Source organism: Paramormyrops kingsleyae, chromosome 3, assembly GCF_048594095.1.
Source record: "Paramormyrops kingsleyae isolate MSU_618 chromosome 3, PKINGS_0.4, whole genome shotgun sequence".
Classification (NCBI taxonomy): Eukaryota; Metazoa; Chordata; class Actinopteri; order Osteoglossiformes; family Mormyridae; genus Paramormyrops; species Paramormyrops kingsleyae.
In genome coordinates this window covers 19,877,853-19,891,169 of record NC_132799.1, presented here as the reverse complement: position 1 = coordinate 19,891,169, position 13,317 = coordinate 19,877,853, and the positions used below count along the sequence as shown (strand labels likewise).

General features: G+C 42.0%; 1 protein-coding gene and 1 long non-coding RNA gene across 2 annotated transcripts in view; one reads left to right on the top strand and one right to left on the bottom strand.

Annotated features, from left to right (window-relative positions):
• col13a1 (collagen, type XIII, alpha 1) overlaps positions 1 to 5,834 on the bottom strand; it is a 105,753-nt gene extending 99,919 nt beyond the window's left edge. Inside the window, exon 1 of the mRNA XM_072709791.1 lies at positions 5,538 to 5,834. Coding sequence (XP_072565892.1) covers positions 5,538 to 5,834 — 297 coding nt within the window. The remainder of the gene's footprint in view (positions 1 to 5,537) is intronic.
• On the top strand, positions 5,184 to 7,127 carry LOC140588200 (uncharacterized). The gene is made up of 3 exons (XR_011989516.1): positions 5,184 to 5,375; positions 5,634 to 6,226; positions 6,888 to 7,127. It is a non-coding gene; the product is annotated as an uncharacterized lncRNA (long non-coding RNA).
• Positions 7,128 to 13,317: the final 6,190 nt, after the last annotated feature.

The window sequence follows — 13,317 nt, the reverse complement described above, 5'->3', positions numbered from 1 at the left end:
GGTGCATTCACACACAATACGGAAGCTATCATCTGGCCATAGACCACGCCTCGACTGTGTTAACTAGCTCCCTTTCATTGCCACGTCTTTCTGTAGACAGGTTTGCTGTTAGTGCAGTTGGTTGATAAGTAAAAAAAAAAAAAAACTGGCAAACAGATGTGACCTGTAGTTAGGCAGTGTGCAGGTACAGTAACAGTAGCACTGGATGCTGCAGGGTAATCAGTGCTTTACAGTGTAGTGTATGGGCTACATGATATTACACAAGCCTCTCCCCAGAGAAAAAAATCATCTATGAACAAATATCCAATTAGTAGGTAGCTGTTGTCGTAATTAATAGTAGGCAACAGGAGAGTCCTATGATGATGTAAACGATGTTGGTACCGAAAGGCAGCAGCTGATGGGGGGGGGGGGGTGTGCAAGGGTAGAGGGCGGAAGGGGAACATTCCCCGCCTCTCTGCCTCCCCTCATTATTGGTAACCTGACCTCCAAGGTTTTGGTCTGGTTTTAACGTTCTATTTTAAAAGGATTACAAAACATTTCACAATACCAGCGTCACATTATAACTAAGACACCAGTCTTTTGCAGTTGGAGGTCCCTCTGTTGAGCAACAATGAGTTCAATTCCCCTCCTATGTAAGGCTTCTGGGTTACTTTGGGGAGGGGGAGAGGTGCTGTTCTGGAATATTCTGCAGGAATGCACATTATGAAGAACAGCCAGTGCTACCGTAATCGCTATCAGCTGCTTTGAACCTAAGCAATGACTCATGTCTGGAGCAGCAGCCTGCGTGGACATCTGGCTGCAGGTCTGGCCCTCAGCAGAAAGATGTGTTCTTATCCATACAGTAGGCAGCACACGACAGAGAGGCGCAATCTAATGTGTATACGGGAGGCGGCACACGGCAAAGAGGCGCACTTTAGGTGTACTGTAATCCCTATGTCAGAGGGCTCAATGCGGAGAGGTGCTTTAACCAGAATTAGATCGATCCACATTTTTCAGTTTCAATCCGATTCACAACTGCCAATACCAATACAGATTCCAATATAATAGCTTTCTACTTTAATATTACCATTACTCCATTAGCGGCACACGGATCCAACTTTTTCAGCGCCCAAACGATCTTTATACCTGAACATAGGGTATCAGCCGATATATAAGAACTGATTTGATACCAGAGCTATTTTGTTTAAACTAGTAAGTACAAAAGAAAAAAGTACGCCAAAAAAGCTGTGTTAGACATCTAGAAACATACATAACGTACTGTTGTACCTCGATTATTCATCTTGTTTTAAAGGTTTTGACGCTTTTGCAGTTTAATCTGAATATCTTCAAAGAGATTATACACAATTTGTGAAGGCTTAAGATGCCCCACAATTTTTCTCCCACTGGCAACGGCGTCATTTACACTTCGTTGTAATAGCAGCTCAGCCCTGTATCACACGCTGTAGCGAGCATGTAACACAGCTTAAGTTAGCGACTCCCACATCATTCATTGCGTTGTCTCACATAATTGCGCATGCTTTGCTTAGTGAGATTTTCCACTAAACGCTACTTTCATCTCTCAAAACTTTATTTTTACAAAGATTGCAAATTGTTGTGCTACTACATGTTGTTCAAAAACGTAAAATCCGATGTTCTTATGCTCCTCCTACTGCTAAGGGTATGCACAGGACGTCACAGCAGGCGGAGCTCACTGCACTCACACGGACTGGCAAAAAAGAATTGAGTGGCACTGTTAACATTCAACTTGAATGCCGTAAAATATAACATCTAAAACGGGAAAAAGATGTTGTGCGATTGATTGTACAAATTGATTTTACCGACTGCCGAAAACTAAATAAGCAAGTATCAGATGTGGATCGGTCCCGTATGGCTGAAACAGGTGCGCTCTAATGCAGATGGCAGAGGGCACATGGCAGAGAGGCCCACACGAATAGATTAGGATGGTAGTACACAGTGGAGAGGTGCAGTCTAATGCATTAGGGTGGTAGTACACAGTGGAGAGGTGCAGTCTAATGCATTAGGGTGGTAGTACACAGTGGAGAGGTGCAGTCTAATGCATTAGGGTGGTAGTACACAGTGGAGAGGTGCAGTCTAATGCATTAGGGTGGTAGTACACAGTGGAGAGGTGCAGTCTAATGCATACGGCAGCAGGCACATGGAGGAGAGATGCGTTCTCTAGCTCCTCTCCAGCTGGAAATGAGGGAATAAAACCACCACTGTACATTTAATGACAGCTACACAACAAGACTTGCGGGTAGTAATTAAATGACAAGGTTAAGGCTTATTACTCTGTGTTCAAAGAAACCAGAGAGACAACAATTACAAATTAGGAGAATACAGCTTGTGAGGCCAACTTTTTAAGTGATGGGTTCGGTGAAGTACAACCTCAAACTGAGACTGTGAAAATTATAGTGATATCTTGCCTGTTGGGCTGCACGTGTTTTTGGATGGGTCACATGTTAAGCACAAAGCCCAGGATTTGATATGGGGAGTGTCCCGACAATTTGTGACGTTGCTTTTTAATTTGCAATTCGCAGAATATGAGGTTAATAGGAGAAACAGCTGTGAGGACGTACAGGACAGAACAGGGAATCTGAAGACCCACAGTGTCAGAGGACCCCTCTTTCACCCAGTGTGTGTTTGCAGCCCTTTCCTCTGCGGTTTATCATATGTATTATTTCACATCAGCTTTTTATTCCGGACAACAATCGCCTGTTTACAGTTTGTGGCAAGTCATAACATTGCCGAGTCATTTCCATAGATTTCTTGCCAGGGACTAATGGCTTGTTTTCGCTGTTTTTATCATTGCGGATAATTGGCCTTGCAGTCACGTTCTCCAGATCTAGAACACAGTTTTGTTTAGAACATGCTACAGGACCATTCGGAGATCTGGAAAATCTATTCAGGAAAACAAGAAGAATTGACCTATGCCAGGACATTAGTTTGTGATTTTAACATTAATTTCTCAACACACAGCATGTATTAAAACAAAATCAAAATAATGTACACCTTTTAAAAATAAGTACCAGCAGATGCATCTTCTTTACACCAGGGAAAACCATTTTCAAAAAAAATAATTCCCAGAATTTAAACCTCATCACATACCCTTCTTCTGAAAGAGACATGCTTTGATACAGCAGAGCCAAGATGGCACTGGACCTGCTCCCAGAGTACATTTTAATAACCTTCCCCTTATTAACACACAAAGCGTTTATCCCTGCCACTCGCTGGCTGCGCTGGTTGCCCTTGCAATAGCTGCAGTGTTGGGACTGGGCCGGGCCCACGAGTGGCCCAGAGCCACTCAGCACCAGAGATGGACTGGGACCCCCTGTCCACGAGGCCAGGATGTAGATTTCTCCCTTTCTTCATACGTGCTGAAACATGGGGTAAAGTTAAACTAAGCACGAAGAAGCCATGGAAAAGGTGCTGATTTAACCCAAGAGGACCATCCTGCGACTGATTGTTGATTTTAAAGAGGCGAGACAGCAATGCATTCTTGGGAGCTGCCATATTTCAGGAGTGAAGTTAATATCCCTAGGACCTCATTTCCTGCATTTGTCACCCACGATTTGGCACCATAAGTGTAATATTTCACTGCACTTATGCCTCTGTTTCACCTCCCAATCATTAGGGTGACACACCTCTGCAGCAGAGCGCACAGAGCACAGATTCTGTTTTACAACACCTTTAATGCAATGCGAGCAGTAATACACAGAAAAACAGGAGTGGACGGCCCCGTCTTTACTGCTGCAGCCCCCCCAGTGTGTAATGGGCCGAAGCGTGTGACGTTCGTGACACTTCATTATACGTGAGTTTCTTGTTTCCATGCAGGAAGAAGGGTCAGCATGCATGCCATGTCTCCAGTGAGCTTTTTAAGAGATTGTGCACAGAATTCACAGCTCACTTTATTGTCCAAGTTCACTATACAGCTGTGTGTGGTCACTCAATTCCCTCACCCCCTGCTAACATCAGAAAAACTCCCCAAACAAGACTTTAATACAGGTGAATAGGGCACACATTACATATGTATGCATCTTAAAATGGGTGTGCTGTATACGTAAACACAAATGAGTCCTGAAACGTCATGGTGTGAAACAATGAAGGCCATCTGTTATTGTGTCACATTAATAATGGGTATTCACAAATCCACTCCCAAATGAAAGCCTGAATCACAAAGCTCCACAGTCACATCCACTAAAACAAAGTCAGTGCTCTTCTGGCTGGGCCAAAACACACTGAACACCGCATGCACGAGCATGTGTAAGCAATGGCAATCTAGAGTGATGCCCCTCAGAGGGAAGTGTGGCACTGCACCTTGACCAGTAACATTTCAAATGCAAATTACCCAGCCACTTTCAAACCACTTTCAAACAATGGGCTGACTTCACGTGTGAATTATACAGCTGCATCACCATCCAACTTTCTGCATTGTTTCATTGCTGCGCACGCCATAGCTTGAATGCTGATCATCATAAGAAATAGATGTGGCACAATCCCTGTGGCATGAACAAAATGGGTTGCCCTAGGTGTACAAAACCCTAAAAATTGGGGCACGTTGGAAATAAGATTTTGAAATAATAGATGTGAAACTTGTGTCACAGTCCTTTACACAGCTACCGTTTCGTAGGGAGCACTTATCTTTACATAGTACCATAAAGCATACCTCTTAAAAACAGCTGTGGGCTACCTCCCCCACACACACAAACAGAAAAAGAGAAGCTGAGTGCCGTTCCTCTGTCTTCAACTGATAAGAAACATTTGAGAACAATTTTAGTGATTATCAGACAGACTGAATTGAAACCAAAAAGTCAAATTATTCCTTCTTTTGAAACAATTACGTGCCCCAGCCACTCCAAAACACGGTGGCACGAGTAGCTACAACAATTTACATGAAATTAGCCGTTGTACTTAATTGGTTTAGTGGAACATATCAGGCATATGTAATTATTGACGCCCACGTCAATTAACCAAAACGTCACGCGATTTTAAAATTATCTATAAAAATGATCTATAATCTATAAAAATCTAAAATTATCACGTGCCCTCTAACGGATGACTTTAACAGAATAAGTGACTGTTGACATTAATACAACATTTGTTACCTTATAAATGAATTATAAATTACTTTAAATTCTAACGTATTTCTTTTAGCAAATACCTGCAATAAATATGTGTCAGTACATAATGCACAATTCTTCTTTATATTACGATTTCTCAGCAGAGATGACATATGGGAGAGTTACATCTATATTGATAAAAACACATAAGTCTATACGTCGAGAAGTGACAGCGCTTTTAAAAATCTATCTAAATGCAGTAACTTATATAGAGGGCGTTCAACGAATTACGTGGAAGTGCACACAACCAGCAAACAGGTGCCGGTTCAACGAAAACACCTTAGAGTCAGTCGGTACACTTTCACAAAATGTAAAAGTAATCTTTGTGAATTTGATTTAAATATATTGCTCTGGGTCCCTTGTGTAATACGCTATAAGCAAAGTATACGTTAGTGCAGGTGAACGTGGGGAACCGCTTACCTCTTCTAAAATTTGGTCGAGTCTATCTATAATCATGGGCTCCACCTGATCGCCCGAGAACCACGCCGAAGGCCGGCTGTCCCTGTCCTTTTCCAGATTTAAGAGCCTATGCTGCAATTCCGACGTCTTCAGGTACACAAAAACGCATACTCCCAAAGAGAGCAGGGAGAGCGCGCAGCACGCCGCCACCCAGGGTAGGTCTCTGAAGCTCCTGTGGAGGCGATGGTCACAGGGATGCTCGCTGCAGGTCCTCTCAGTGCTGGACCGGGAAGCTGCCCGACACTTTTGCTCTTCCATTTCCCCCACCTTAACTGCGGCACTTTAATTGTTTATCCACAACGAATTCCCAACACTCATTAGGAGCGAAATGAAAAAATACAAAGTCAAATGTTCTGAGGTGTCTAACTTCAAAAAGGTATGGCGTCAACAAGTTGGTGCTGTTTCCACACACAGACTACTTAAATATAGTGAAATGAATGGTTGCATTTAAAACAGACCCAGCATTCTGTAAATTTGATCGAATTAAATTCTGCACGACTTGAAAACCTTGTCTATTCATCCGCAGGACTGTAGCAATTTGTCGTTGGTGCGGAGCAACGATACACGTCCAGCACCCACGGCTCAACCTCCGTGAGACTCCTGCACTGCCTGAAAGAAGAAACATTAGCCCTAGAAGTGGCGTGGTTATCGTGAGTCTTCTGCTCTGCTGAAGGGGCAGGCTCCTCCCTTTCGTTTATTTAGTCTAAATGTCGGGGCGGGATTCTCGCCGTAGCTGCTCCCCCTCTTTGATCCAGCGCTGACCGTAGGATATTTATAGGGGCAGATGCCAGAATCTGAAGGGGAGAGCATGCTAACCCCTTTATTAGCGCAGCGTTTGACTGTCCTTATCCAATGCGAATTTATATCCAACTCTATGACACTGCAAAGCTGCAGTTAGTCAATTACTAATGGCGCATGCTGTGTTTTTAGATCACTCGTTTTATATAAGAAACTGTTACTGGAGCTTTTTAATGTCATTTTAGCTGAATTACTTTGATATGAGAACCAGGTATCACACTGCCTGTAAAGATTCAAATTTTACTGCTGGTCCCAAATATAATGTTAGGTAAATGTGCTTTAATATGTAAGTCATGTTTAGAGATGCAACAACAAGCTAGCTATAAAAAATACTTTAAGAATTACATTTACAATTGGTATTATATAGACAGTTTTAAATGTTTAAGATATACTGTCAACATTTAACACAAGGTAACAAGTTGTCTTGTTAAAAGTCATGGAAACAAAGTAGGGGACAGAGAAAATAAATATAAACAGAGACGTGAATAGATAAATCTGGGATCTCCTTGACAGCGTCACTAGGACAGCGCAGCCAGGCAGGCTGGCATTGTTCGGCACTGGGAGATTGAGTCAGGCAGCTGTGGAGTGCTTCATCAGCAAAAGCAGTTTCCAGCCCAATGTCCAGGGACAAGGGATGACAGCGATGACAGACATGGTGTCCTAGAAGCTGAGACGGTCTTCGCTGTCACCACGACCTTATAGCAAACTGTTGTTATTAGTGCACAGTGTGTGGAGATCAGCACGTAAATAAAGCAGGAGCAAGAAACTATAACCTATATGAAATCAAATGTCGATTCAGTGATGCAAGCTTACATCTATTCACTGGAGTCATGGCCTGCCATCAGCCTTCTGTTATTGGTAACAACACAGAAAAGCATTGTTTGAAAAAAGTCACAAAACAACAAACACTCATTCACAGGCAGCATCTTCAAGCTTCCTAATGGGTCTTAACTGCATCACAAGTACATAGGAACTAATTATTTTCACATATCCCTACTTCCTATCCTTTTTCAAGACATACGCATATACACAGGTCAGAACAAAGCTTGAGGTCAGAGCACAAGGTTGGCCATTTATCCCCTGGAACACACTTCAGAGTGAAGGGCTTTGCTCAATGGCCCCAGCCTCCATGTGATTATTCTGCCAACCGCAGGATTCAAACTCACAACCTTCTGTTCATATACACAGAGGCCTAACTTGCCAAGACACACACCACCAACAATGTGCCAAATACACTAAGAGTAAGTGTTACAACTTTCGAGACAAAGGACTCGGGGGCAGGTGTTTTTAATGAACCAAAAGAGGTTTTCTTGAAATAAAATGAAACAAACAGAGACTAGAAAGAAACAGGACCGCAAGAGATCAAAACAAGAGGAATACTAAGAGGAAGGACATGGGCTGACAGTAGAAGCAACATTAATGACCAGACTAGGGAAGACAAGACAAACAGGTACTTATATACAAAGACTAACGAGGGGCAACAAACATCAGATGTGGCTCACGGGGTCTCATGAGGGAGGAGACAGAAGGGTTAGGCAGGCAGAATGTAACAGTAAGTCAGAACTGAGAATCGAACCCAAAACCCTGGAGATTTAAGACTACGGTATTAACCAAGGGCAGTGTTTTACTTAAAAGAGGCAGTGAAGTTAGTTAAAAACAATAGCACTTGGCTACAAATCTAAAGGAAATTCTGTAAAATATGAATCCTCTCAATATCATAGGTGCTGTATACTGGTTTGTTATGTAGTAGGTGAAATATAGCGTAGGGAGTGAACAGTCCTCAGCATGTATGAGAGAGTAGGTGAATAACACCTAGATGACATTCTGCAAAATTCTGAAGTGTGCATCATATGGATGCTTCTCAATCCCTCTATCCCACTGGAGTTGCAACCAGAAATGAAAAACATCACTTGCTCAGAATTTTGTGTCAGGATGGCCGAGTAAGTGCCATCTCTGTACAAACTGTAGAAAACAATACCCAGCTAAATAAGTTGAATCAAATATGTTTTTTATATATGTAGCTTTTAACAGTTTATAATGTTTGTGGGCAAGATGGGGACAACAGTATGTCCAAGTGCATGTGTACTGTTCTCATGCATACATACAGTACTCACTATAGTAAAAGTTGAGTAGCCTTTAACTAAATTCAGTATGTACTGTGTAAGTTGAGATTTTGGAGGCACCCATAGTGTTGGTGGTGGTCATCAGCTGTTAGTAATTGTATACCTACCTGATTAAGTGAGCAGCTGCAGGTAGTGGACTGATCAGCCTTCTGATTGGTTGCTGGAACATGAGAGCAATGCATCTCGTGTATTGATAGCTGCAGTGGTGATCGCAAGTTGTCATACTGTTGTTGACTTTGAGAAACATTACTGTTACTGCATGTATGTTTATTCCAAAGCCAGTGGAACCATCCATTTGCTTTCTTTCAAGACAGTGACAGCCATTTTCATGGAAACTACATGTTTTATCTCATTCCTCCTGTATTTTTGAGTATCTGTACAGCAATCAGTTTCCATTTCTCTTCTCCTGAAGCAACTTCCAGTGAAACAGAAGCCCAGTACAGTATTTACATATGTATTAAAATTAAGAAAAATTTCTTAATTCACCAATATCTTCTTAAGAATTCTCTTAAATTTGTTCCTACAAAACTTAAGAACAACCTACGTCAGATTCATGATGTGTTCTTAAGCAGCAGAATTGTTCGCACCTGTGTTCTTAAGAATGATGAATCCCACGTCTTCGTAACTGAAAGCACATGCCAGTTTGTCCTAATTAATATAGGGAAACGCCCTACAATTTCCCATAAAAGGGCATGAGACTGTAAGGCCGTGTGCAAAGGATGGGGAAGAGACGCGCAGGCCGTGGGCCGCTTGGCACTAAGAGGAAAAAAATCTTCAGTAATGATGAAGTAGAAGTATTAATAAATGCAAATAGACACATATTATTTAGTAGCGTAACCAGTGGATATAAAGCCCCCAAGAAAGCTGAGATATGGAAAGATATCACCTTCGCTGTGAACGCTGTGTCTGGAGAACAGCACACATTATAGGGGGTGAAAAAGAAATGGTTTGATTTAAAATCAGATGCCAAAAAAGCCATCTCCAGAAATAGGAAATATATGATGACAACTGGAGGGGGACAGGCAGACCCTGAATTATCCAAAATAAACCAGCTCATCGGGGCCATTATTGGCCAGACGGCACTCTCAGGTGTGCCATCTGCGGAGCATTTCGACACTGAATAGGGCCCCATATCAGCAGCTTCTTCTCCAAGGCCATCTCAAACCAGGGAATCAGAAGGAAAGTGGTTCTTCCTGAAATCTCTACAATTCCATGGCAAAATCTAACTGGAAGTTGTAACTGTTGTAAACCGTTGGAAGCTATTTTAGTTTGCAAAACCTAAGCCTAGGTGAAAATTCTCATAGGCGTCCTCATCTAAAAGCCTACTTGGAAACTTTATTGCTTGCACATTGTTGATCAGACTGAAACATCTAAGTAAGTGTACTGCAGTAGTTTTCACATTTATTTGTTTGTTTGTTTGTTTTTATTTATTTTTCTCCTTCAGATATCCAACTCGTCTGTGAGGAGCAAGATGGCACCGCTCAGCCTTCTTGCAGTACCGTTTCCTCTGCGCGTGCCGCCCTCAGGTCCTGTCCAACTGCACTTGTAATATCAGATGCGGTCTTAGACATCCAAGAAAAGATTTCACAGACTCTCATTTAGATTGTGGCTACTCTCACCACAATTTCAGAAATACTTAAAGAAATAATTAGAAAGAATAAAGACATTTTAGGGCAAATAAGTCACAAATGTGAAATTATATGCTGTCTAATTTCTACAGCAATCCTGTGTTCTAGACCTAGCAGTGGATCTGGATACACATCTTGGAGTGGTGACTGGGATGAAAGCGGTACGCCCCGTTTCATTGCCATGTTCTGTAACTCACAACAGGCCATGATTATTCTGCAAACCTAAAACAGTGCCAAGATTACCAATGATTAGAAAACGTAATGGAAATTGCAGCAGAATTAGTCAATTTGCTACATGCTCTCCAGTGTCCAAACGAGAATAATACAAGTACGCCCATTCGTGTATATGCACACCTTCTCTGGTGTGTAAAGCAGCTCACCACCTGCTGTGCCCAAACACATCCAGCGTCCTTTCAGGATTCCAATTGTTCGTTTGTTGGTGGAGCGGGCGCGTGCGTGCATCTGGTTGTACGACATCTCCTGGGGAGTCTGGGGGTCCACCAGTGGCATCATTAACCAGGGCGCAAGGGCATACCCTCGATCTCCTAATGAAACGATCCGTTTAATATGAATGATGAAAATGAAAAGAAACCCACATGAGTTTAAAATGGTTGAAATATGCTTACCAAGGAGCCATGCATCTCCAGCAGCTCCTTGTTCTAGGCACATATCCACCGAACTATTTTGCCGTATATGGGAGTCTTGCGCACCCCCTGGGAAGCGGGAGACCACATTCAGTAGATGGTGCTGAGCGTTGCAGATGAGTTGCACGTTAATTGAATGAAACTGTTTGCGGTTGAGGTAGGGGAATGGATCTGGTGACGGTGCCTTGATGCACACGTGAGTGCAGTCTATTGCCCCGATGATGTTAGGTAGACCGGCAATAGCATAAAACCCTTTCTTGACTGGCAGCTGCTGTTGTGGTCTATAAGGGAAGGCTATGTATTTTGTGGCCACCTGATTTATTCCATCCACAACTTGTGGAAGAGCGCGGCTGATGGATGGCTGCGATATGCCCACCCGGTCTGCTAACTCCCGCTGAAATGTCCCAGTGCCTAAATAGCCCAAGCTGCAAAGTACCTGCACATGTGCTGGCACAGGGTTCGACCATCGTGTATGGCTTCCCACCGCAGGATCCATTGCAAAGTCACACAACTCAGTTAAGACTGGTCTTGGTAACCTAAACCTTGAAATTAAGTACTCATTAGACTCCACAAATAAATCTAAATGATCTTCAAACATGCGTTCCCTTCTCAGAGCATGATTGGCAAGCTCTTCAAGAAGTAACAGAAATGCTATTTTGATAGCAAGGCCAATGCGCAGCAACAGACCTATTTATAATTCGCATGATTGCCGTTACTACCATGAAAATAATTTTTACACTTTAAAATGATTTTTTATATTTTACCTTTATAAATTATTCAAATACTATATTTTATCGACTGTAGAATGAACAAGACTGCTATAACTGATTATTTTGAACAAACTATCATTACTCAAATGTGCGTACGAATGGTCTTGATGCATAGATTCTGTTCTTAGCTAAGAACAAATTCAGATAAGAAAACATTGGTGAATGTCAGAATCTTCTTAAAAAAAAATGCGTACATGGGGTTTAAGAACAAATTTGTCTGTTAATGCAGTGAAGAAACTAAAAAGTCTCGTATTTTGTTTGGTTACTAATGGTTAAGGTTGGGGCTGGGTAGAGGTTAGGGTCGTCATGATGGGAGTAGAGTTTTCCCCATATAAATTAATGAAGAGTCCTCACAAAGATATAATTACAAACCTGTGTGTGTGTCTCAGATAAACAATACATTATGGCAACCAAATTTCCCCACAGTGTGATAAACACCTGTTATTTTGACATTGCGGAGACCGTTTTTTGGTCTGCACAAGGGGATATTTAATTTCATAAAAATCTGTGACTGCAATCAAAAAACTAAAAATGCCAAAAGACTTCAATTTTGTTTGGTGCTATTGTTGGGACATTGTTAGGGTTTTCCCCATAGAAATGAATGGATGGTCCCCACAAAGATGTGAGTACAGGTCTGTGTGTGTGTGGGTGTGTGTGTGTGTGTGTGTGTGTGTGTTTGTGTGTGTGTGGGAACAAACCACTTCATTTTTACCGCATCATTAAATTCTGATATTTTAACTTGAGATGCCGTGAGATGGATGTTGCACATCTGAGTCCGAAGCATTCCAAACTAAATAAATGGCAGCCCACTCAACACTTAGACAAACAACCTATCAGCAGAGAACTGTTCATGTGTTTTATACCAATGTCAGTTTTGATTTAAATATTTCACTTTGGCAGGAGGATGCATCCTGTTTGTATGGAATGTTTATATCAGTGATTAAGATGAATGGGAAGACAAGTCAAAACAGAAAACAGAAAAATTACATTACATTTGAGAAATTATGGCACCATGGTAAAATATGGCTCTTAAGGACTTTTTTCAATTGTTTTATTGGCCTTTTTTTTATCCGGAACAAAAAGCTGTTTGCTGTTTTGAGTCCTGAGAACCATACAGTTTATAATGACCGCACTTTTAAAAAGCTTTCCTAAGAATCATGCATAAATTCATAAATATGATTTCAATTGTTAATTCATTATTCCACAACATGAGTTATCTCTAAAGATAAATGTAGCCTGCAGGAACATCCAGTCAAGCACATACTGATTTCTGCCTTTGACCTAAGAGGCCATCATCCCAGTGGTAAGACTTACAGACAGTGGAGACAGTGGCCAGTTTTCTTCTTGCTTGAGCACTATGCTGACACCTCAGTTAACCAGCTGAAAGAACCAACTTCATTCCACGATGAAACATCTATACTTTATGTAGTTCTCTTTCTCCACGTAATGAGTTGTTTTACTCCAGTTCACTACAACATATTGTATATTTGAATCAAATGTGAATATCCAGGTTAGTCTTGACTAGTAAGGTATACCCTCTTCTTGCTTGCACATTTCCTGCTGTCCTAGCAGGCGGAGGGCACCCCGGGGTCAGAGGAAGGGGCAAACATTCCCCCAAGGTGGCTTTGTACTTTCCTTTCATTGCTATGGTTGCAGGCTCCCTTTGAAGTGCAGCTCTCCAAACCATTAAAGCAAATAGCTACTCAGAGGGACTCCAGCTGCTGTCTGTGTTTTACTTGTGCCAGAATGCAAGCAGGGCCTTTAGTGGCTCGCCACTC